Source organism: Thermobia domestica, chromosome 5 (genome assembly GCF_964235325.1).
Source record: "Thermobia domestica chromosome 5, izTheDome1.hap1.1, whole genome shotgun sequence".
NCBI classification, from domain to species: Eukaryota; Metazoa; Arthropoda; class Insecta; order Zygentoma; family Lepismatidae; genus Thermobia; species Thermobia domestica.
The window spans coordinates 29,753,370-29,781,268 of NC_137458.1; the positions used below are offsets into that span (position 1 = coordinate 29,753,370).

General features: G+C 36.0%; 1 protein-coding gene across 1 annotated transcript in view; it reads left to right on the forward strand.

The window, feature by feature from the left end:
- Window positions 1-27,899, forward strand: part of LOC145684615 (uncharacterized) — a 63,440-nt gene that overhangs the window by 19,306 nt on the left and 16,235 nt on the right. The window contains exon 3 of the mRNA XM_081757003.1: window positions 10,080-10,195. Coding sequence (XP_081613129.1) covers window positions 10,080-10,195 — 116 coding nt within the window. The remainder of the gene's footprint in view (window positions 1-10,079; window positions 10,196-27,899) is intronic.

Here is a 27,899-nt window from a genome sequence, read left to right on the forward strand (position 1 = left end):
TAAGATCTATTGATAACAAGCAGCAACGTTGCCACATTTTTTATTCCATTACATTTACTACTCTGCCCTCAGCAACGACAAGGACATTTTGTTGTAAGAATACAATTTGCTGAAAAGAGATTCATTCAGGGCTGTAGCTAGTAAGTTCTTATAGGGGCATGACTTTTTCAGGGGCCTTAGCCTCTTTACAATATCAAAATAAAATTCTCCTCACAATTTTTTAGTGAGGAGAATTTAATTTCCAAAAATAAGATGGGAACCCGACACACACACATACATAAGGATTTCGTACCCTCTATGCAACTTTCCTTCATACTTAACCATGCTTAGGACTGGCAGTGTCAATGTTGAAACTATTGGCACTGGCCTGTGTACAAGTTGCAGGAGAATAGCCCCTGTCGAAAAAATCCACTAATAGTCGTTTCTGCATAGCCGCATCGTTCATCTATTTGGGTTATGCTTTATTCCAAAGAAAACATATTTCAGAGGTTCTCGTTAGTGGATTTTTTAACGTCTCATTTCCGTAGGCACTATTTTTTTTCTTCCATGTTTTTTTCTACTTTACATGTAGAATGAGCCTATAGTTGAAGTTATTACGTTGTGTGTTGTTCAGTTTTTCATGGAAATGAACCTTCCACTAAATGTCATTTTATTATTCTTCTTTTATTATTCATCATAAGATTTTAGGCTAGAAGTTTGCGTGCAATTACGTTGAGAAATGGATCTTCTTAATGAATCTTTGTAAGAAATTTTCCTCGGACGCTAAATATTCCTCGTCGATGAGGGTGTGATAAACGGTCGATTATGATTAAATATTTAATCAACTAATATTCTGCAAACTACAAGCTTTTGTTAATGACTTCTAAAACAAGGAATTAAGTAATTTCAAAACATGTAATTAAGTAAATTATCATGCAAAACTAATAAATTTAAATAACTTCTCTTTCGACAGGAGGAATAAAATGGAAGTGTTATTTTGGGCTAGCATCTACGAAAATTTCCCTCACTAAAAATTTGCTGTGATAAATAAAATTAAATAATGCACAAATCTGCAAAATAATACAGGAATTCTGATGTAATTTACATGTATTTCATATGTAATTAATGGATAAACTAATGGTTAGCAGTATCTCTAATAATACATAGCTTTATAATTATAGATGCTCGTATACTGACAGATTTGATTTTTTTTAATATCGAGGCAGGGTAGTAAATGTAATGAAATGAAAAATGTGGCAACGTTGCTGCTTCTTATCAATAGATCTTACCTCTTTTCCTGCACGCGTCCGCAATTGGGATTAATAAGTCTGATTGCAACGTAATCGAGGCATGGAAATTTCAAACAATACCTGTGCGTCCGCAACTGGGAATGATTTTAACAGATAAGAGCAGCGTCCGCAACTGGGACGTCCGCAACTGACACGGATTCCTTTATTTCATGTATGGTAATTGCAAATAATGTAAGTAAATCAAAAGTATGTCTGTAATATATATATATATATATATATATATATATATATATATATATATATATATAATGTACATTTTATGATCAAAAAATGATCAAAAGTGGTTACTATTAGTGGAGATATTACTAAATCTCCAAGTTTTAAAACTAAAATAATATAATCCTGACATTTTCCTATATGTCACATATTAGTGAATGCAATTTACAATATTAATTTTTTTGCACGATCAGCGTCCCAGTATGAAGCAGCTTTTAATCCCGTTGTCTCGTATTAGTCATTAGTCTTGTTATATCTCTATTGTCCAATAAGCAGAGTACAGGAAAAGCTATCGATAAATCACATTTCCACTTCGAATTGATACTTCCGACTTATCTTGCTTCTTCTGTTGTAATGATTTTGTGAGTAACTTCGCCAGAAATCGATTTTGGTGTTAGTATGTACGCAAATCTTTGTTTTTATGATTTAAAAAATAGCCAATATCAACTAGAGCACTTACCGAATTCCGTGCCACAAAAATTATGTTATACAGCACAGGAAATGTAAAGTGTACAACTAAAATTTTAAACAAAGGCTAACAAATTGTTACATGAAAGATGATTTGTAAAATTAAAGAATGCAAATGCTTAAAATTAATTTAATAACTATAATGGTGAAATAATTTTGAACATAACTTTGCGCTAAACAATGCTAAAAGAAAGTTGGGAATATCTAAAAAGCAAAACACTGGATTGACAAATGAGGGGTGCCCACAAGAACAAAATTCTAGGATAAAGCTTCCGCTATTTTAAATTAATTTGTAAATCGCATCTTCGAACAAATTAATTGAATTTTTTATGTGTTTGTTTTAGTTATTCAAGAACTTTCTACCCTGAATTTGTTGTTAATGATTATTACACTTGTTAAATAGTTTTGGCTTTGTTGTGATCTCTTTCACTTTCAACACACATGGATATCAAGTCATACAGTTGATACAAAATACACTTACAACACCCAAATAAGCAACGGGTAACACTAACAACTGAAAATTGCAAGGCGTTCCATGCGTCATTAAGTCTATCATTGCCAACATAAAATATACTGTACAACAGTTATGAACAGTCAGGCGTATAAGTACTTGAATCTATGACTGCTTTAATTTGATTAGGTCGGGTGGAGCACGTTTCCTGGTATCACAAAAGACTTGGACAGATGCAACTTAACCTACACATAACTTTCCAAGCGGTTGAAAAGCCTATGGAGCATTGAAATGTGCTTTTAGTGTGCAATTAGTGCACACAAATCTTCACTTAAAGATTAATCTCTATTGTTTGGAGCGTTTTGTCCGAGTGCCACATATCAAAGATATTATAATTCGTCCAGAATATAATATGTTACTTAAATGATTACTGCATATGAGAAGAAATAAATAACATTGGTCATCGTTGGCGTTAGCAGCACATAAACTTGGTAGCAGTGGTCCAGACTACGAAGCGGAACAGGCGTTTATGGAATACTTCCAGTAAAGCGAGGGATCCCGGGTCCTGCCCCGAAAATTTAAGAAAAATAATCTTCTTAGATTGCATTTTAAAGCATTTTTGACTTTAAAAAATGCAAACAAAAGCTTAATTTTTTGTGTTTTATTTTTACCTTTGATAGTTTAGGCTTTTGCAAAATGTAGTAGTAGAAACAGACATATACTGTTAACAGTTTGTTTGTTTATTCAAACAGTGAAATTCAAAATTGTCTTACGATTTTAGTTAAACTTAAATGATACCAAGTGTATGCCAAAATCAAAATGATAAAAGATACTGTGAAGTGAATACTCAAAAACAAAGTTTTGAAAACGGGTTTTAGGCCTAAAAGCCTAGACGTTCAACAATGTATAGTTAAAAATTGGTTGAATCTTTTAAGCTAAATTAAACTCGCTTTCCTGCTCGCTAAAACAGTTTGTTACTTCACAGTTTATTTTACCTTCACCTTCACAGGGCCTTTTCTCACAATTGGAAATACATTTTTGTAACACTTCTTTTCATATTCATTTTGTCTAACATTGTATTGTGAACGTAGCAAACTGCTACATGTTTAAGCCTTTTTTGGTCATACTTGACCTAAGATACTTGAAATATTGGGCGGGACGAAAACCGTGTTACAAAATTAGGGGGGACACAATCCCGGTGTCCTGGGTGGATTGACGCCCGTGTTGATCATACATGAGTTACAAAATGGTTGAAATAAACTGAAACTATCAAATTTGAAACAATGAAACGAAATATATTTTAAAATGTTTGCCTCCATTCATAGTTCTACTCCAACTTCCAGCCATTCTCATTAATTAAGACATCTCTTTTCTACTCCAGAGGAGGTCATCTTGCTTATCGCACTAAGTATGGATTAAATTTGAAATTAAAGCATATTGAATAGTTTTGACCTAACTGCATTTGAGCTAATACCTTCTGCTTGCAAATTCAGTGCGTTAACTACTCACTTACGCCAATCAGTTTCTGAAATTTGTACAGTCCACAGAAAAAAAACCTTGAACATGAGCATGTAACTTTATTGTGAAACTAGGCCTAACAGCGTAGGGAATCAACATGACATCTAAGTGGCACGAATCATGACAGGAGAAACCTCGGCGTCCTCCCCTGCACACTTATGTTGGAGCAAAAGATTTCGTCGTTTCACAATAAACTTGTATGCTCATGTGGCAGTTTTTTTTTTTTTGCTGCGGACTGTACACACACACGCACAGACACACACACATACACAAAAATACGTTAGCTTGTTTAAATTATTTCGTGTAAGTCTAGACGAGTCGCTAAGGCCCTATGAAGATATGATCATTAGCTGAGGTAATTTACTTCATTAAAGTTTATTGTCTAGGAAAGATTTATTATAATTCTATTATTGCTTTATTATTATTCACGTACATTGCGAATACTATCATTTCACAGATCAAACCTATTGTGTATCAGTTAACGTAACGTAAAAGAAAATGCGACTTGCGCGGAAAATACGTTTATACATATTGCAGCAAATAAAATTTTCAGTTACTATTTGCAAATTTAGTCATATCGGACTGTAAACAAATCTTAGTTTGGAACAGAGAGTTGAACTATACACAAAAAAATTAAAATGCAATAAGAAATAGTCAAGCGGTCGATGTGGATATTTTCGTAATCATGTGAAACCTGGAGAAGTTCAATTTTTTTCTTCTCTCCTATCCGTAGTCTGCGAAAATTACCTTGAATAAATGTTTATACATTATTTTCTTTTCAAATTTGATTAGGAAACAATATTATACAAATTTTAAATGTAAAACGCCATTTCTTTAAACAATGTACTATTTATAAAAATCTTCACGATTCCATTATTATTCTCTCTAGCGCGAGGAGCACGGTTCGATACTCGGAAGGAGATCGTGTGCTTTGTATCCTACATTGAGTTTTGAGTCTGTAACATACCTATCGACGAGAGGGACGCTAAACCTTAATTAAGGAACTCTTGCCCTCTGATTCGTAATACATTTTGAAGTGATTAGTCCATAGCTTAATGAATGAAATAATATTTACGTCTTTATTGTATAATAACTTTGCGTAATATTGGTTTCTACGGAAGGGAGGTGCTCAACTCGAATTAAAACTTGAGTGCTATTTCGTAATCCACTTTAAAGTTCCCTCTTTTATAGTAATCGAATGCGAGTAATATAAGAGTAATATCAAGTATATGTTAGTTAACATACGGTTGTTGAGGGTATTGCTCATGTTGAGAGCTAATTAAGAAAAAAATATTGCTATTTAAAAAATAATATTATTAGAGAATATATGTACCCCTCTATTGGATAAATTTCTGTTATTATTTTCGCAGCACCATAATCTCATTTGTATACAACATCTGTTTTCTTTTCTTTCTTTTTTTTTTTTTGTTATTGTTTAAAGAAGTGACTTGTGCTTTATCATTGTTCATTTCAAACTAACTTAACATCATTGAAAGAATTCCACAGGGATTGAAACCAATTATAGTCTGACGGAGCTAGTTCCGGGATATACGATAGATGCACTAAAACCACTCAGCCAAGTTCTCGCAAACATGGAAGGGTCGCTAAATTTCATTGTTAAGCAAGCTGTTTTACGATGGTTTTTGTTGCTTATAAGGCTCATTACCAGAAATGCAATTTCCTTACAGTTAAATAACAGAAACAGCACTGTTTTCTAAGAACTAAATTGAATTAATGCAATAAAAGAGAATATGCATGCGTAGAAAGTGGCTTTGACCTACTTTACGCGCGAACCACAGTTTACAATATGGTCGCGTGCGAGGAATATGTAAAACACTGACAGGGTACAAGCACGTGCTTCTCGAGAAAAGCGCTGACCGATAGCCAATCATGCGATGACTGGCGGAGTAATACCATTCTGTAATGTTTAAATCAGGATCAGAAGGTTCGTTGAATGAACTTAAGGCTTGGTTTCCTTCCACTTCATTCTTCTTCTTTCATGATGTCTTGCAACGAGTACTATAAGCCTTGATTGTCTTCAACGCTAAGAAGAGGGAGGAAGTTCAATACGGTGGTCCGTACGTTTTTCTTTTTATCTAAGTTATTTCTAAAAACGCATTTTCACACATTTCTTGGATATAATCATCTAAATGGTAAAGAGTAGTATGGTAGTTAAATAATCTTTCTCCAATTCACAATTTCTAAGTGAAATAAGAATAGTACAGGGTTAGCATAAACGATTCATTCATTTTTGAAAAGGCTATTTTTTCAAAACTATTAAACGTACACACATGAAATACAGTGGTGCCCACCCCCCCTCATATCCATGACGCACCCCCCTCAATTGTTTATCCGTAGATGTTCTTCCATGAAAAAAAAATCTTTTCAATTAATTTTACACCCCCTCAAACATATTTATATAGATTTTTACCCCCCCCCCCAAACATTTCAATGACGCAGTTTGCGTCATAGTCCTCCTTTGTGGGCACCCTTGTGAAATATATATAAAAAAAATCCACAAACTCAAGTTTATACACCTACAAATGTTCAATACGTGCCCTTTTGGTGACACGACAGACGATAATCGACGTCGTTTTTCTTGTTTTCCCTCCATTTTTGACAGGTACTAAATTACCACACTGCCACACCCGATTGGAAAGATAATGGAATCGTGCTGCCACCTGGAATACACAATGTAAACTTGGTGACTTTATGGTTCTTTTCATATATCCCTGACGTGTGTACATTAGGGCGGAGCGAAAAATTACTTTTTTATATATCGAAGACGCAATACTGCGGAAAAGTTGCCAATTGATATTGATAAAATACTGTAAAAATTTCGTTTCTGAAATCAAATATCTTTGGGTGGCGAATCGCCAAAAAAGATTTTGTGTCTTTATAGGGTATGCAAACCCGCCGTACATATCACTTTTTTGTGTTTTTACAATAAATGAACAAATTATTACCTATATTTCTTAACGTTAGCAGTCTATAAAGTTGAAGAAATAATTTCTAGATTATTTAGGCAGATTTGGAACCATAAAATAGCCTATTTTAGCAAAACAAAGTATTGCATATCATATACTGTACTTGTGGTTTCTTATAAGGTTCTAGCATTAAATTAATATGCCAATAAATGTGTTCATTATTCATTATGATTTTTCCTTCAACACTCTTTTTCCTTTTAACAATTTTTGTACTGCTTTATAGAATTTAACTTCCTCCCCTGAATATGAGTTCAATTTGGACTAGTCCAATTGATAGTAGCAGTATTAAAAAGAAACGTTAGTATTCGATAACTTTGTTCAAATGTGGAAGACGATCTTTTCAAGGTAATTTTACGGTGTTAACATTGCGTTTCAGTGTTTACTTCGTTGTGCGTAGTTGGTACGTGTATAAACAGTTTGTTTTTGTACTGTAAATTAAACTTTATGTAATGTGTGTGAGATCTGTATTTTATATCAATATTGAAACTCGAACCATGTCGAAGATAAGTACAAGATTAAGAACGACTCACCCAGTGCTTGGACATTCAGCTGAACTTTCAGGTGTGTAGTTGCCCACAAAATTAGCTGTAACGAAGCATTGTTTTCAATTGGTAGAGCTGGAAAAGTGTGAGAAAGAGTATGATCGATCTGTAAAGAAGTTGGCGGGAGACGTTCTTCAATGTGTGAAATCTGTTTAGGGCAAAGCTTCCATCCCTACTTTGTCGTTAGAACGTCTAGTTCAGTTTCTACTTGCTTTGCACGGAAAGTATATAAGAAGTTTATTAAATCTGAGAAGAAAACGAAAGTTTCTGCTAGCTTCCAGAAAAACTGGATATACTTAAACAAGATTACACGAACTCTTTTCATATATGTTCCTGAACTTTTCATGTGCTCATGTGAATTAAGAAAGAAAATACCTAGGAAGGAGTGGACATTTCTGCAAGATCAGACAAAAACACGAGTAGGAAGAATAGAGAGAGTTGACTACGAGGAGACTTTAAAACTAATCATACTCACTAAAAGTAAATCACGAAAGACCACCTGCCAACAGTCTTCTTACACATCACAAACGAGTTCTTCTAATGAACTCCAGACATCATCTTCTGACGGCGATGAGTCACGTGTTGATGATTACTTTGCAAAACAACAGAATATTAGAGAGAAAAGAAGCAAGCAGCAGCGACATGTCCTTAGACTTCTTGGTATGCTGACAGACCGATTTCGAACATCTGATCGTGCAACTGCTTTGATAGCAACAGCTACATTGCAATCTTTTGGAATAATTGATCCACAACATGCTGGCTAGATGATAGACTGTCCAAAAGTCCGGCGAGAAAGGGAAAATATAGGACAAAAGGAAGTGCTAATGGTCAAAGGAAAGGATCTTAAAGGCTTGTACTTTGCTGGTCTTAAAGATCAAACTCTATGCAGGAAAGAGATTGGAGATCGCTGATTTTCAGTAAAGAGATACGCTACTTGTAAAGATGGATCTAAACACGTGTGGCTAATGAGAACTTCTTCAAGGTACATATCATAAAAGGAGCGGCAATTGGTTCAAGAAGTGCGTAATCCAAAATAACTGCTATTTCGCACACCCGGAGAATATATTGCCTTCTATGGTTGACGATGAAATTCTTCACGTCAGAAAAGAGCCATAGAGAAAGATAGTCAACGTAATGGGAAAAGCTAGGAATGAGAAGAGTAGATATTATGACAGAGTATCAGTAGGAAGACGAAACGAAGAAGACCAGCTAAAGAAGACAATGAGTCACATGTAAAAAAAAAATGTATGCTACTAAAGCTTAATTTCAATGCAAACAATTACACAGACCTTATTAATTGGGAATCAGTTAAAATGAGGCATCCTCCAGCGGTCTTGTTTTCCAACAAAGAACTTTTAATCTACAACAATAACCGTGAACATCCAGTCATAAAAAGAGCTTTAAAATATTCCTGTCACATTACGAGTACAGAACGCTGCGTGAAACTTGTAACAGAAGCATCTTCAGCAGTTTGTGGCAGAGATGGTTTTATCAGACTTAAACTAAAAATACCGATTTGTAAACACAAAAGTAGAAACAATGGCAAACACTGCTTTGCAAATAATCAAAGATCTAAATTTGAACATACGTGTATGAATGGTAGGGTGGATATGGCAGAAAAAATATGCATTTTGTATTAAGTAGATTGTTATTTTGATCAAATTGATTAGTGTGTGATCCAAAATGTGCCTGAATCATGCAGAAAACATTTCTTAAATTTTGTATATTACTTAAGAAATGTAGGTTGTACTTTTGTTCATTTACCGTAGAAGCGCAAAAGAGTGATGTGTACGGCGGGTTTGCATACCCTATAAAGACACAAAATCTTTTTTGGCGATTCGCCACCCGAAGATATTGGATTTCAGCGACGAAATTTTTACATTATTTTATCAACATTAATTGACAACTTTTCCGCACTATTGGGTTTTTGATATATAAAAAAGTGATTTTTCGCTCCGCCCTAGTGTACATGCTTGTAACACTTTATAAAATATAGCCTTTTTAAAGCGAATGAATCATTATTGCTAACCCTGTACAGTATTGGACACCAGACTTTCCTTGTAGAACTTAGAGAAAGTAAACATTATAATACTGTTTGATGAGAAATGAATTGTGGAAATAAACTCAAAAGGTTGATAAGGAAAATACCTAGATAAATAGTCCAATTACGCTGTTAAAACGCTGAACTTATTGTAACATATTCAGTAAATAGAATTTCATTGAGGGAGCATCTCTAGCATCGCATACAGCGTCCTCGTACCTTTTATGTGAATCGTTTGTTACTAAATTTTTCATATATTATTAATTTTTAATATTATTAGAGAGAATTAGGGTAAAGGCTATAATGAGAATTACTGTTACTACGAATGCAAGATAGTAGTAATTGTTGATGTGTAGGCGCTTAAAATTTTATTGGCATGTACTCCCTTAACATATTTATGGCTAATCTCCTAAACTTATATGGCTACCTGCTGGGCTGGACGCGAATCCCCTCGTATTGCTCAGTATCGCCCAACACAATAATAAAATTTTATATTAATATTCTGTGATCTGTAATTTAGCATAAGCGACTTGCTTTAGACTAATCTATTTCCATCCCTTTTAACAGGTAGAGCTGGGTAAATTTCTGACTTGTTCTAAAATCCGAGATTATCAAAGACAAAATGGGACAATTTCTAAGTACGAAGACGAAAGAATAGCAAAATATCTTGATAACATGTGTGGGTAAGTTGCTAGTCAAGTCCATTCTATGTATAACGCTTCAAACTGATTGTTTAGTGGCAAGTTGTAAGGTAAATTTGAATTACAGTGCACTCCCGCTAATCCGAACTAATTGGGACCGAACCCTGTTTGGGTTAGCTGGAATCGCAGTTTGAAGCGGGTTAACGGGTCTATTGTGTTGTAACACATAGCGTATAGTATTTCAAAACACGTTTTCTGACTACAGTATATGTAGAGTACTGAAAAAATGTGTAAAATGTTGCAAAAGTTTGATTCCTGTATTTTTTCACGTACAGTAGATACAAATCTTTCAGTTAGAGGTAATGTTATGATTGTGCACTTCCACTCTGCAGCGGTCGGCAGTTTCTCAGCTGTGGTCCCAGTGCAAACATGTTATGTTATAGTACAGTACTTATTCTAATACATTACTGTATTTCGCTCATACTAAACTATTGTTCAGTACGTACTCTATTCTATTTCAAACTCTGTGTAACTGCCGTAATGTACAGGTATTAAAGAAAAAAAACTTATTTAACGAAAGTTTACTTTGTTTCCCATGAAAACATGCTCCCATTTTTATCCTTTTGGTTATTAACCCCTTACCGCATGCCGTGCCATATATGACACATACCATTTTTTCACTTTAGTTTTTTTTTTTTTTTGTGATTTATCAAAGGCATCAAATGACTGTTTTGTCTGCTGTGTGAGATATTGACGTGTATGAATAAGAGATTTTGGTGTCATCTAGCATGTTCTTTGTGAGTTGTAAGTGTGTCATATAGGCCTATGGCACTTACTTATTTATCGTCGGAATTAAGGGAAAAATCTAAAATTGAAGTTTTAATACATTTTTCAATTTCTTATATGAGGATTTCCAATACAGATTATTATTTTTTCACTAAAAGAAAAATAATCATGCAGAAAGGGGTTAATTTCCTAAAACTGCATATTTTCGCTACAAAATAATAATAATAATAATAATAATAATAATAATAATAATAATAATAATAATAATAATAATAATAATAATAATAATAATAATAATAATAATAATAATATAGGCCTAATAATAAAATTTCCTCTTGGACCTGTTCGGATTAACGTGACTCCACTGTATAAGCTTTCTTGCTTCATTCGTTTATCAGAGCAAGTGAAACACTTTATTTACATTGGAAAATTAGTATATATGTGTCCAAAATTTTTAACAATACGAAAGTTTTCAAAGCACATGAGAAGAAAATAATGCGAATTTTCCACTCATTTAACTTATTAATTTAATCTGAAGGAATAATGTCACAGTAGGGCAAAGCAAGAATAGTATCTTACCATCAGTTGTAAAATCAAACTTATGAATACTGGAATACAGTATGCCGTATGCAAGGGCACCGATTTCTGTGTAAATTTGGTGGTGGTGGGGGCATTCAGATGCAGAAGGTATATGAAGACTTAAAGGCAAATTGCACTCAAATTATGCCAAATATTGTATATTCATAAATATACCAGTAATAGGTGAGCACATGAGCTTTGGGGGAGCCGGGCCCCCTCAGCCCCGCAAGGATCGGTGCCCTTGGCCGTATGCAACTGAAACAGCTATGTATGCCTTTCTTTATGTTTTCTTCGAGCAAAAATGCTGACGAAGACAATTTCTTGAAATCTTATTTCGATCAGCCTGGCAAATATGACAGTAAATTAGTAGTAATCTATCTGGACGGAAATAGGAAGATAATTGATGTTTCATCGAACCAGGGATGTACTGTCTTTTCAAGCAATTGGTCAAATGTCCAGTATGTTCTCCCTTTTCATGGCGTTTTTTCTGAAATCTATTTACGGACGATAATAAAATAAGCAGTTTTAAAAATTTACATTATTATCCAGCAAAAGTACACAAGATATATTTTCCGTATATTATGAATCTTTATTGGTGGTAACTTTCCAAGACAAGGGTAGGGTAGTCTGACCTGAGGATATACTGTAAATTTATTGCAGGGGCGCAACGGCTGTCTTCAGTAATCAACATTCAAACTGAAACAACATTTTAGTTTGAAATTCCTTTATTTCTATACTACGTGGACCAGTCAGACAGATAGTTGCACTTCTTCGTAAATATTTTCGGTCAAAGGCTACTTTGATGAAACTGTGGGGCAACACTAGACATGCAGCTGTATCTTGTCACGTAGCGGCTTTCACGGTAAGTGGTGGCAGAGGCGGAGTTTGGGGGGTGGCAACTGGGGTAACCGCCCTAGGCCCCGTGCTTAGGGGAACCCCGCGTTCCGAGTTGATATATTTCTTATTCAATGATATAAAAGTTGATTTGCAAAAAAAAGAAAAAAAAAAGAAAAAAAAGTTTACAAATAAACTAGTATGCATGGTTTCCATGCGAAATGTAATGTAAAATGGAAGTGAATAAAGAAGCAAGGGGAAAAGATGCAGTACAATTACGTAAACAACTACACACTACCTTTGATAATTAGGATCATTATTCATCATTCTGCGTGGTGGTCAACAAGTAATCATGGGCCTTATGCAGAGTCGTTCTGACGCTTGATTAGTGCTATACTAATGAGTTCGACTAACACATGTTTCCTGCTGTAGTCAGGCCTTTAGTATGATACTAATCATTTGTCAAAACGATTCTGCATAAGGCGGCATATTAATAATTGAAACGGAAACGCAGCAACGATTTCTGTGGCTGTTACAGTAATGTGCAGTCGTGCAGTCAGTCACAGAGGTTTCAACTGCAGTTGTACTCTTTTTTTTTTTTTTTTCTATGTGATTCGTGGACCACTGATACACGCTGTTATTTACTTTCATCTTTATTACTTATTGGAATTACCTGTCTAAATTGTGCAATGGTGATGGCTTTACCAGCCGCGCATTTATATTATGTATGTATTGTCAAACTTTTGTTTGTTTGTTTGTTTATTGATACACACAATTTCAGGCGTCAAGATTGTTAAATTGGCCACGTTTTGCCAATTCAGAACAGATAATTTTACCAGTACCGTATCAGAAATTTAGACAACATTCGGCAACCTTTATTATTGTAACAAAGAATGTGAACAAACGCGGTTGCGTGCTTTAAGCAAAAAACAGCGCAGCAGTTTGATTTCAACTGCAGTGTTGCCAACAAGTTGATACAAAAAGTCGCTAAGTAGGAGACGAAATGACTCCAAGTTTGGGTGAAAAGTCGCTAAAAAAATTTTTGTGGAATTTTGCCTCTTTTATATATATACAAGATACGTGATCAATTCAAGCCATAGCAATATCTACGCTACAAAATCGTATAGGAAGTATTCAAAGACTCTTTGTGTAACTAACAATAATTTCACTTTTATATATTTTTAACTGTATGATCAATTTTGCTTCAACGAAATCAAAAGTGAGTTTAAAAAAACGAACAAAATTAAAGATCAAGAAAAAATCTTACTTCACTTCCACTCACGCTCCTACAGACGATCTGTTTGCTATCGTTAATGCATTATTTGTGCCTCTAAACGAAAGCTCTGTAAACTAAAGGCCATTAACCCTTAAAGGATCCTGGCTTTTTGGGCTATTTTTTAGACTTTCAGTCAAGCAGCTACTGTATCGTCACTATTTATCCTAGGATCATGGTTCATACCTCATTCTCTTCAGAATAGAGCTGGCTTTCAAATAGTACCTGCATGCTCATACCATATACCAGAAGCGGAAAAAAAATGTCAAAGTGAACATTTCGGAGGGAAAATTTTTTTCTTGAACTTTGACCCCCCTGGACTCCCCCTGTGTGATTGTAGTCATCTTTAAAAAATCTGATAAATAGTACTTGGTATATTGAATGTGTGTGCCAAATTTCAAGTTTCTATCTTGAATAGTAAGGGCGGGAGAATTTTTATAAAAAATTCCCACAATGCCCCAAATTACCATAAAACACTATGATCTCAGGGAAAAAATCCGGAGACATCCCTAATTACCCTAGGACTATAATCCGCCAATCATTCTCTTCAGAATAGAACTGTCTTTCAGGCGGTACCATTCACATGTCTCCATCATGTATCTAAGGCGGGAAATTCCTGAAAAAAGGGATTTTTGGGGGCAAAATTTCCCTTTTTTCAACTTTTGTCCGTCTGGACCCCCCCCCTGTTTTTACGCAGAAATCGGAAAAAACCTTCTGGTAAATACTACTCGGTGGACTGAATGTTTGTGCAAAATTTCAATCTTTTACGTGAAAAAATAGGCCCGCCAGAAACAATTCCCTACCATGCCCCACTTTTACCCTATACAGAAGTATATTTGGATAAAAATTCACTGAAACGGCCCTAATTATCCTAGAATAATAATTCGACCGTCGTTCTCTTCAGAATGGAACTGCCTTTCCGACGGCATGACACACGAGGTCCTATCATGTATGTAAGGGGGGAAAATGACGAAAAACGGGATTTTGGGGGTAAAAATCCCTTTTTTTACTCCTTTACCCCTCTGGTTCCCTCCCTGTTTTAGCACTGACATCGGAACAAAAAATTTGGTAAATACTACTCGGTTTACTGAATGTTTGTGCAAAATTTCAATCTTCTACGTAGAAAATAAGCCCGCCAAAAATATTGAACATAGGCTTAGAATATGAGAAAAGAAATTTTTGACTTATGACGTCATCACCTCCTATGTCTGGACGCAGGACGGTCTGAAACCATACGTAATGTTCTCTACAAGGCCTCTGGACTTGAAAAAAAAACCGGACGAAAAAGCTCAAATAGAAGAGAAATAACGCAATGTACCATGAAAATCGCGTATGGTACAAATTGTACCATAGGATCCCCAAAGGGTTAAAAGCTGGAGTTGGTCCCCGGCGGAAGGTAAGAGATAACAATCAAAGCCGGAATATAGAGATACATGTTGCGTACTTTCCCAGCTTGTCAACATCTGAACTGATTAAAATAAGCAAAAGAAAAATAAACATATATCTGAACTGATTCGAATTAATAGTACTTATTTTAGGACAAGTTGTTCGCACCGCAAAAGGCGCTAGGTTTGTAAGTAAGTCGCCAAATCGTCATTCCAAAATCACCAAAAAAGTTGCTAATCGGAAAAATTATTTTTTGTCGCTATCCTGGAAGGCGAATCCCCTAGACTTAACGACTTTACACCAAATTTGCAACACTGTTCGACTGCCAACAAAGGTAGCTTATAATACGTGACTCATGCACAACACTATAGCAAAAATATCAACACATTTTTATTCAACATGCAACACAAAACATTGTGTTCGTATATGCGTGATTCTTAGATCCTAGCAGTTAAGAATTTTTTGTCCGCTTTTTTTTCGCAACCCAGATTAAAGTACGCTTTTGAATACAGTTTGCGTCTGTAGTGTAGCAGAGTTTCGGTAATGGTTCGTTTGCGTTCTACGTATTACGTAGTAGTGACTATAGAGTGTTAAAAGTGGTTTTCCAGTTAATTAATCTATCGACATGCCCTAACAGCACAATTACACAGCAAGCATATGCCTATCATGTTCCCTCAGGTACAGTCTGTCAGGAAAGTAAATGTATACCTATTTTTTGAGTCTGCATTCCTGCGCTTCAGCCATGGAGAATAAGAGAATTAAATCAATCAAATGTTTACTGAGGGGTAAGAAGAAAAGTTTCATCTGAATAAGACATTGCATAGGGGTACAAGCTACGAATGCGAATAATGCATAGTGTAAACAAAGCTCGACACCGAAAGAGGAAGCCAGAAACAGCTGCTAAACGGAGAAAAAAGAGTAAAAAATTGTCGAAGTGGGAACATAAGATACAAATACAAGCAAATACGCCGACAAGTAAACGCTTATCAAGCAATGGTCTTGGTGTAGTGGTTAAGGTGCTGGCTTACAAATACAAAGCACTTCAGTCCGAATCCGCTGCAAGGAGATTTTTTAAATTTTTTGTTAATAATGCATACAGCTCATGCTAGATTTTAAAAGAGGCCGTATTTAGTCTTTCTTAGCAATTATTATTGGTAATGTTTAGTACTGATAATACTTCTTGTCTTTGCTTTTTGCTTTTATTCTTCTCTTCATTTCGAAAGAGAAGAATACCCGAACAAATGCCACCACAATTCGTCTTATTTTGAATGTAAACGCCATTTGCACTTAGTAAAAATTAAAAATTGAACATTCCGACGTAACTGCAAAAAGTAAAAAATGGAGGTTGAGGGGTTCGAACCCATACTCATAGTTATTAAAAATACAATCACTAAATCCCTTAAACTTCGCGACTACGATTTCTATGTTGGGTACTGGGATGCTTGTTTTTAGGATAGGCTGGTCAATACGTTTTGCAAAGAGACATGGTTTAGCTCTGACGCAGCACGGGTGCGATCGAGCACTTTTGCCGATCATCACTCTCAGAGCCAACTCTGTTAAAAAGTTTCTCTCTCTGTGTGTGTCTATCTATCTGTGTGTGTATATATAACACTTTTTGTAAATGCCATAACCACCGTAATTTTCAGCGGATTGAGGCCAAACTTCACTCAAACATTAATTGTGGAAGTATCCTGAATGAGTTCGTTAGCCAGAATAATCAGATAAAAATGTTCAAAATGGCTCTTCAAACTCTTAAAAAGTTTCAAAGTTTCGCCCATAAGTGGGTATTCACAATGCTTGAGCGACTTTTCTACTTTTACTGAAATGTTTGTGTGCAGGGACTTATTCTCTTTCATTGAAATATTGCACCCGATTAATCGCCTAAAGAAGGTTCACGCCCTTTCGATACGGTCAGTCTTTCTTTTAGGGGGAGGGGATATTTTCTTATCGGAACAAGACGATTGTTAGTGATGATATGAAGTTACAGATTGAAAGTTAAATAACTTGTGAAACGTGTTATTTGAAAGAATAATATAATAAATGTGCTTTCCCCTAACACAGACAACTGTAAATCATGTATTTCGAGTTCGGCAGAATGGCGAGAGGTGTTATTTGATATGCTTTTTAGTAACACATTGCATTCAAATAGTGGTAGGCAACATTAATGGTAAGTAAAATAACAATAATCATTATCATATATATATTACGAAAAGGCGTTTGGAGCAACGCAATATCTTCCTCAATTCTTCATCAAACGTAATGATTGAAACGCCATATCTCTCTTACAGGCAAAATATTAACAATTTATATCGAGAGAACGGGAAATGGTAGAGTGATGGGAGCAACGTCGGACAGTATGCACTCATAGTACTCAGGAAAATAAGCGATTTCAATGCAAAATGAACGAAGAGGCATTGTCATGGGGAGTCATGGGGCACGGCAGAGTCCTCTTTAGACAAAATGTCGATAACTTATATCGAGAGAACAGGAGGTGGTAGTGGGTTATAACCAACGTTAAACACCGTGGACCCATAAGGCGCATCGAAAAAAAATTGAGGAAGCACCACCTACCCTTACTTCTTTCCACACGATAATATAAAATTATATTGTGCGAAATATACGCACGAGTTAGCTAGTAATATTTAATATTATCATTGTTATTATCAACAGCGTCTTTTTATTACGTGCATATTTGACATGAAACCAATGAGAAGATCCATCATTCGTAGTAAGAATAAGAATAGACAGTTACTTTAACTGTGAAGGATGACGCAAAATACGAAAAATGTGACTATCTGTAGCAATAAGAAACAATACCTTCAAATGGATAAAAAAAATCAAGCCAAGATAGATTTGAACTCGGGTGGCCGGGGCGAAAACCAGTGCTTTGTCCACTCCGCCACTGCGTCGTTAGGTATTACAACCACTGAATTAACAGCTATCACTTCCGTGGGTTGTATACTATGATCACGTGTTCCTTCGCTGGAAGTCGACAATGTTCTTATATGTAATAGTTAAAACTACATGCTATGTAATACATGAGGTATTTAGACCTACGTGCTCTCGATATAAAGTAACAAAAGGGTCGTGCTGGGAATAAGAAACAGAACATTGCTTGGACAAAACGGAAACTATTGGCATTAGAGGAAATATTTATCTACGAGGCATTCGCAGTAACTTAATTCAGAATAGTTACTGTTTAGTTCACTAAACGAAGCAAGGGGTATAAAAAGCAAACATGTCGCGTCAACGAGATCGACCATAGTTGACAGAGGCGAAAGCAGATGTGTAGTAATCCAACAACTTTGGTGAAATCGATAATTCGTTCTGTAATCTGTAATAGATCTATCACAACTTTACGGGAGAATACAGAAAGACTTACTAACCCTATCGTATTGAAAGCTTAACTAACCCGATCATACAGACACAAATGGATGTAACTGTGTGTACTACAACTTGGATTTAGCGAAAGCCGTTTAGACATTCAGTGGTTTGCAGCGTTGTATATTCACTAAAAGATGATACACAATACAATTCTTTATACCTGAGCTTCCAGTAGCTAGATACATGCCATTTCTGGTTACATAATCAAACTGATGTCGGATTTGGTATACGGACAAAATCTCGCGGCCGAAACATCGCCGCCCAAAATCTCGCCGGCCAAAACCTCGCGGGTCAAAATCTCGCCGGGCCAAAACCTCGCGTGGCCAAATCTCGCGTGGCCAAAACCTCGCCGCCCAAAACCTCGCGGGACAAAATCTCGCCGGGCCAAAACCTCGCGTAGCCAAAACCTCGCCGCCCAAAACCTCGCCGCCCAAAACCTCGCGGGACAAAATCTCGCCGGGCCAAAATCTCGCCGCGAATGAAACTTTTCTTTAAAATTTACCCAATGTGTTTCCTAATATGCAATTCCACATTACAAATAATAATAATAATAATAATAATAATAATAATAATAATAATAATAAGAAGAAGAAGAAGAAGAAGAAGAAGAAGAAGAAGATGAAGAAGAAGATACAAAACATCGTGTGCGTGGGCTTTCTCGGGTTATTCCCGTTTCCTCCCACTTTCTCTATTCGATCATTTCCTTCATCCTGGTCATCTACGTCTCCTTTAACCTATAGGACATAATCAAGGGACGTCGTAAAAACTCATATATTATTTCATACTTTCATAAATATTATTAGATTTTTGTTAATATTTTAAGTTTTTGGATGTTCCAAAGTTCACGGAACTAACATCGTTAGTTGTCATTACTTTCCTTATCCAGACTTTCATTCCCTGTAACCAGTTTAAAAACATCCTGTCGCCCTACCTTCCATTGAAATCCTCTAATACAGAAATAGAATTTTCGCATGGTATCGCGGAATTTGGTCAAACACCCGTGATACTTCTTCTGAAACAGCGTCTTTTATACCGTCATCCTTATCATCTGTTGGAACATTTACATTTTGGTCAGGCGAGATTTTGGGTATGGCGATATTTTGGGGGCGAGGTTTTGGCCCGGCGAGGTTTAGGCCCGCGAGGTTTTGGCCAGGCGAGGTTTTGGCCCCGCGAGATTTTGGCCCGCGACATTTTGGGCGGCGAGGTTTTGACCAGGCGGGGTTCTGGCCCGGCGAGATTTTGTCCCGCGAGGTTTTGGGCGGCGAGGTTTTGGCCAGGCGAGGTTTCGGCCTGGCGAGATTTTGGGCCGCGAGGTTTTGGGAGGCGAGGTTTTGGCCAGGCGAGGTTTTGGTCCGCGAGGTTGTCGCCGCGAGGTTCTGGCCGCGAGATTTTGTACCCAAACCGTCGGATTTTAATACACGACGTATTGCAGCATATAAAATGCTTTGCATTACTTGTTTGTTTTTAAACAGCTATTAGTTTAGTGTTCTGAAAAGTTGTGTGTAAACTAGGGATGGTAAATTCCGGAATTTTTACTTTCCGGACTCCCGAAAGTAAAACCGGACAAATTACGGAATTCGCAAAATTCCGGAAGTCGGAAAATATCCAATTTTGGAAAAAATCCGAAATTTGAAAAAATCCGGAATTTAGAAATTTTTGATTCCGTAAACCTTCCGAAATTCCAAAATATTCAGAAATCTTTTCCGAATTCCGGAACTTCTTAAATTCCGGATTATTTCCGAATTCCGGAATTATACTAACTAACTAACTCCGGAATTATACTAATACAAAAGCTCTCCACTGACTTCTATCATTAGCTAATTGGATCCACTTTCTACTTTGTATTCCTATCTCTGCGAGATCCATCTTAATATTGTTCTCCCATCTATGCCTAGGTCTCCCTAATGGTCGTTTTCCGATTGGTCTTCCAGTCAAGACTTTGAAAGCGTTTCTACTTTCTTCCATTCTAGCTACATGACCCGCCCACCTAAGCCTCCTAGACTTGACAACCCTAACAATGCTGGGTAAACCGTATAAATCGTGTAGCTCCTCGTTATGAAGTTTCCGCCATTCCCCATTCTCGTTCCTCTGAGGTCCGGAATTATACAGAATTCCATAATTTTCCGAAATCAGGAAGCTGAAATTTCCGCTTCCGGAAAATGAATTTCTCTAGGTTAATATGTATCGTGGCGGACATAAGTCTTTGACCAGGTATTGGCGACTGCTATGAAACAAATATAGAGTATGAGTATTAAATTTGTCATATCTGTAGTTTCGTGTGAAGAAACAAATTTGTGAAAGGTTAAAGAACAACTGAAGTTATTAATATAAACTTTGCCGAAGATCATTCACTTATGTCATCATAAAAGAAATACGATAAACGTTTTAAATAAAGAAATACATCTTTGTGTTCTTGCGTGTTTGTAAGTCTTTTTTAATTTAAATTTGAATTATCTGGACTATAGTATTTTATCACTACCGAAATGAGTGTTTCATCGTTAATAAAATATTGGAATGTAAACATGTGCAATTTGTTACATAGATTAGTGTTTCTTGACTATTACTTAACACAGCAGCATTAAGGTAGTGGATTGGGCATTCGTTTCGTAACTTAGAGGTTCACGGATCGATTTCCAGTTAGGAAATTAAGAAAAAGATTTATCATTTATAATTTGTGATACTTCCGACGTATAATAACATGAAAAATAGTCAATTTCTCTCGTTCTTACAAACTAGAGTTGAAACAACTTCCTTCACAGGTGAAATACTGATAACATGACGTCACAATCTACAATCTCGATTCGTACTCTCTGAAAATTTAGAGTCTTTAGCAAACAATTCACGAATACACAAAGTATGATTCATAAATGTGTGTAAAATGTTATTGTTTGATTGTGGAGTTGTTTCTAAGTTCTTCCACTCTTACTAGAAATAATAATATTTTCATTTGCCTTTTAAAACACGTTTCATATATCTGTTCAACCAAACTTTGTAAATAGGAACAATTGTTTTTTTTATATTTGTATGCATATTTTGTTAAAATATCAAGAGAACGCATACATAATCAAAAGTCTTTCACCCAAAGAAAGGACGTTACAATGTATCGTGATGAAGATAAATTCTACGTAGTTTTTGTTAAGGCATTTGAAGGTTCGATTGTCGTATTGTTCAGGAGCTGACAATTTTCCCCTTCTTTTCCTTCCAAAGTACCTCCAAAGACAATTCATCCTTAAAGAGAGTCTAAAAAATTTGTTTTAATTTTTCTTAACTTGGATTTTAATAGGATGTAATATTGAGGTCTCAAATATTCAGTAATAATAATAATAATAATAATAATAATAATATAGAAGATAAATTCCTTATGACAGATTGTATTAAAATCTATAAAATCGCCCCTAGCGTCGATTCTCATCTCCAAAGCGAGACGATAATTTGAGTTAGCCTTTTCCCGCCTAAAATGTAAAATGTTAATTCTCATGTTATTTTTTTAGAAACGACATGAGAAATTAATCTTCTCGCGGGTAACATTAATCAAAACCGAAATTGTATTTCCAAATGTCATGTTTCTGCTTGTATTAGTATGACCTGAGCGATAATTAGTTGCTAGCTTTTAACCATCTACGAGATAATAATAATTAATATTACTATTATTCTTCCTGAAGAATTGATAGCTCAAGTATTGAAACATCTAAGTATTCAAATATCTGAATATATTAAAACGTATGTCATCGCCGATCAATCGCCATCAAAAATCCTAAATTAAAAAAATATCCAACGTGGATTCGAACCAAGAACCCGCAGATTACTGGTCAAGTGCCTTGGGCATTAAACCGCTATCACTGCTCGGTAAACTATTCTTCTTTAGTTTGGTTACGTTAAGTTTCTTTGCCTCCGCTTGTAAAGTTGTATGTTATATTAATTCGATTCAAAACGTCTTTCGTATTTATTTTATGATAAGTGAATAATCTTCGGCAAAGTTTATATTAATAACTTGAGTTGTTCTTAAACCTTTGGTTCACAAGTTCGTTTCTTCTCCACTCGAAACTACAGATATGACAGATTTAATTCTCATACTCTGCATTTGTTTCAAAGGAGTCGCCATTACATGCTCAAAGACTTATGCGCGCCACGATACATATTAACCGACAGAAGTTCATTTTCCGCAAGCGGAAATTTCACTTTCCGAATTACGGAAAATTAAGCAATTCGGTAAAATTCCGGAATTCAGAAAAATTCCGGAACTCGGAAAGAATCTGGAATTTAGGAAAAAACTGAATTCGGATAAATTCAGGATTTTGCGAATTCCGGAATGTTTACGAAATCAGAAATTTCTAAATTCCGGAATGTTTACGAAATCAGAAATTTCTAAATTCCGGATTTTTTCGAATTCCGGATTTTTTCCAAAAGCAGATTTTTTCCGAATTTCTGAAGTTTGCGACTTCCGGAATTTGTGCGGTTTTACTTTCGGGAGTCCGGAAAGTAAAAATTCCGGAATTGTCTATCCCTAGTTTACACACAACCTTTCAGAACACTAAACTACTAGTTTTCTATAAACAAACAAGTAATGCAAACCACTTTGTATTTTGTGATACGTCGTGTATTAAAATCCGACAGCAGTTTCATTATCTAACCGGAAATTGCATATATCTAGCTACTGGTAGGGATGCGCACGAGAGCAATCAAGACAGGATTTTCATGACAAAGTTCGAGTTGAGTCACGGCTCTTCCAATAGAGAAATATACATTTTTCGAGTCGAGACATCACCTTTACAGCACATTTTCGAGACAAGACTAACACAAATCTTGTCTCGTGCGCATCCCTAGCTACTGGAAGCTGACGTATTAAGAATAGTATTGTGACTTATCTTTCAGTGAATATACAACGTGCAAACCACTGAATGTCTAAAAGCCTTTCGTTAAATCCAATTTCTACTACTCACAGTAACATCCATTTGTGTCTATATGATCGAGTCAGTAAAACTTTCTATATGATAGGGTTAGTAATTCTTTGTCTCCTCTCCCGTAAGTTATGCTACGATCTACTACAGGATACAGAACGAATTACCAATTTAACCAAAGTTGTATTACTAAACATCTGCTTCCGCCTCTGTCAACTCTGGTAGATCTCGTTGACGCGACATATTTGCTTTATATACCCCTTTCATCGTTTACTCAACTAAACAGTAACTATTCTAAATTATGTTACTGCGCATGCCTCGTAGATAAATATTTCTTCAAATGCCAATAGTTTCCGTTTTGTCCAAGCAATGTTCTTGTTCTTATTCCTAGCATGACCCTTTTATTACATTATATGGAGAGCATGTAGGTTTAAATATCTCATGTATTAAATAACATGTAGGTTTAACTACTACATGTAAGAACATTATCGACTTCCAGGAAAGAAGGAACATGTGATCATAGTATACAACCCACGGAAGTGATAGCTGTCAATTAAGTTTTTTTTTTAATTCTAACGGCACAGTTGGTGAGTGGAAAAAGCACTGGCATTTTGCACCGGCCGCCCGAGTTCGAATCTATTTTGGTTTGTTTTTTACCCATTTGAGAGAAAGTATTGTATGTTATTGCTACAGGTAGTCACATTTTTCGTATTTTTCGTCGTCCTTCACAGTTAAAGTAACTGTCTATTCTTATTCTTACTACGAATGATGGATCTTCTCTTTGGTTTCATGTCAAACATGCACACGTAATGAAAAGACGCTGTTGATATTAATACTATTAAATATTACTAACTAAGTCGTGCGTATATTCCGCACAATATAATTTTATATTATCATGTGGAAATAAATAAGGTTTGGTAGCGCCCCCTCATATTTTTTTCGATGCGCCTTATGGGTCCACGGTGTCCAACGTTGGTCCCATCCCACTATCACCCCTTGTTCTCTCGATATAAGTTATCGACATTTTGCGTAAAGAAGGCTCTGCCGTGGCCCCATGACTCCCCATGCCTCTTCAATTATTTTGCACTGAAATCGCTTATTTTTCTCAGTACTATGAGTGCATACTGTCCAACGTTGCTCTCATCACTCTACCATTTCCCGTTCACTTGATATAAATTGTTAATATTTTGCCTCTAAGAGAAATGGTGTTTCAAACATTACGATTGATGAAGAATTGAGGAAGATATTGCGTTACCACGAACACCTTTTCGTAATATATATATGATAATAATTATTCTTATTTTAGTTACCACTAATGTTGCATATCACTGATTGCAATGCAATGTGTTACTGAAAAGCATATCAAATAACACTCCTCGCCATTTACGTTCCTCAGCTCGAAATACATGAATTACAGTTCTCTGTTTTAAGGGAAAGCACACTCTTATTCTATCACAATATTATTCTTTCAAATAACATGTTTCACAAGTTACTTCACTTTCAATGCGTAACTTCATATCATAACTAACAATCGTCTTGTTTGAATGGAAAATATACCCTCCCTCTGCCAAAAAAAAAAAAAAAAAACCTGACCGTAGCGAAAGGGCGTGAACTTTCTTTAGGTGTTTAACTCGTATATATACACAGATAGATAGATATACTCAGAGAGGGAGAGAGTAACTTTCGAACTGAAAATGTTTTTGTGATGATCGTCAAAAGTGCCTCGCACCCTTCTCCTATCTCGCAGCCGTGTTGCATCAGAGCTAAATCGGGCCTCTTCGCAAAACATATTGGCAAGCCTCATCTAAACACAAGCCTCCAGTACTCAACGTCGTAATCCTAGTCGAGAGCTTTAAAGCAGTAGTGATTGTATTTTTAATGAACATGAGTAAGGGTTCGAACCCCTTCACTTCTACTTTTTTAGTTTTTACAGCTAGTTGGAACGTTCAATTTTTATTCTTTGCTAATTGCAAATGGCGTTTACATTCAAAATATGAGGAATTTTGGTGGCATGTGTTCGGATATTCTTCTTTTTCCAAATGAATACAAGAATAAAAGCAATACGCAAAGACTAAAAGTATTACTGATACTAAACATTACCAATAATAATTGCTACGAAAGAATATGTAGACCTCTTTTACCATGTCTCATGAGCTGTATGCATTATTAAAATGTCCCTGTAGGGGATTCGAACTGACGTCCTTTGCATTTGTAAACCAGCAACTTAACCACTACAGCAAGATCATTGCTTGGTAAATGTTTTGTTGTCTGCGTATTTGCTGGTATTTATGTTTTATGTTCCCACTTAGACAATTTTTACTCATTTTTTTCTCCGTTTTGCAGCTGTTTCTGGCTTTTTCAGACTTCAGACTTCAGACTTGTCTTGGCGTAGTTTTCCTTGTTAGAAGTTTCGGGCTTAAGCCCATGCCTTCCATTTCTGTTTTTTGCTTGGTGAGGTTGTTGTTTGTAGCATCTGTGTTGCCAGGGTCGCAACTGTCGCGCTCCCTCGGTGTCGTCCTTTATATACACTATGCACTATTTGTGTTCACAGCATGTGCCCCTCTGCAATGTGTTATTGAGATTACTTTTCTTTTTGCCCCTCAGTAAACATTTGATTGATTTAATTCTCATATTCTGCATGGATGGAGCGCAGGAATGTCAAACTCAAAAAACAGGTGTACATTTACTTTCCTGACAGACTGTAACTTAAGTACATACTTAGCACATGAATATCATATATGCGAAGTATCGGGTACCTAAAAAATAGCTGGGACACCTGAACGGCACATGCCTAGCACATCTTTTGCTTTTAGGGGGCCTGGAAGAGATAAATTTCGCAAATGTGTTTCAGGTGCAGAGAGAGCTAAACGACGCAAGTTACAAGAGGAATTCGATAAAAGGAAAATTTTGGCATTGGATAGGTACTTTCCAAAACAAGCTGATAAGCGAAATCTTGCTTCACCTGGAATTGCTGCTGTTGACCCTACCATCAAATCTGATAACTATAATGGTGATAGTGCTGATAATGAAATAGAATCTAACACCGCGCCATCGCCGTTATCCGATGGGAGTAAATCAGTAATCTGTGACGGTGACGTTACGGACAGTGGGAGTTTCTTTCGAGAAAATATTTCTTCTGGGCTAATTCATATCCAGAAATCGCAACAGACATTAACGATCTGGGTAATTGCGAACATGTGCTTTACGTGATTTGCTACTTGATAAAAGGCCCTATTAGGTTGCCTAACGACTACTACTATCCAATAAACGAAGACAACAGACGCTTTTTAAATAAGTATTACACTCGAAAGATGTCAAACAGAGAACGTGTGCAGAGATGGTTGAGTTATTCTCAATTAAAAGACGCAGCATTTTGTTTCTGTTGCAAACTGTATGGGGCATCTTCTGATGGACAATTGGCAAACGAAGGTTGTAAAGATTGGAAGCATCTTGGTGAAAAACTGAAAACACACGAGATATCTAAAAGGCGCATTGAGAGCATACAGAAATGGTTTGAAGCTGTGAAACGGATGTCCAGGGCCGATGGAATAGACATTATCATGTTAGAGCACATAAAGAAAGAGAAGCATCATTGGTGTTGAGTCTAGTGGCTCTCTGGTCTAGTGGCTAGCACGTGCGACTTTGGTGTCTGGTGTCCCGGGTTCGATTCCCGGCGGGAGAGCATCTATGATTATTAACTGTTCCTTATGTTTCTGTGTTCGTGTCTCTGTCGTTATAAGTTATTAGAAAAAGCAAGTTAAACGAGTGAAGTAAGTAAAATTAGCAATAAGTAAGTTACTGAAACACGTTCGGTGAGTCAGTTAAAAAAAACAAGTGGACAAAGCACTGACTTTTCACGCCGTCCATGCGAGTTCGAATCTATCTCGCCTTGGCTTTTTAGCCATTTGAGAGAAAGTATTGTTTCTTTTCGCTACAGCTAATCACTCTATATTTTATATTAGGTACTAGATAATATTTTTCGCTGTCGTTCACAGTTAAAGTAACTGACTATTCTTATTCTTTCTACGAATGATGGATCTTCTCTTTGGCTTCATGTCAAACATGCACACGCAATGAAAAAACGCTGTCGATATTAATAATAATAATAATAATAATAAAAATAATAATAATAATAATAATAATAATAATAATAATAATAATGTCAAATATTACTAGCTAACTCGTGTGTGTATTTCGACAATATAATTTTATATTATTATGTGGAAATAAGTAAGGCTGGCTGGCGCCCCCCCCCACTAAACCTCGATGTGCCTTATGGGTCCACAGTGTCCAACGTTGGTCCCATCTCACTATCAACTCCTGTTCTCTCGATATAAGTTATCGACATTTTGCCTAAAGAGGGCTCTGCCGTGGCTCCATGACTACCCATGACAATGACTCTTCGTTCATTTTGCATTGAAATCTCTTATTTTTCTGATTACTATGAGTGCATACTGTCCAACGTTGCTCCCATCACTCTACAATTTCCCGTTCTCTCGATATAAATTGCTAATATTTTGTTTGTAAGGGAGATATGGCGTTACAATTATTACGTTTGAAGAAGAATTGAGGAAGATATTGCCTTGCCACAAACAACACCAATTAT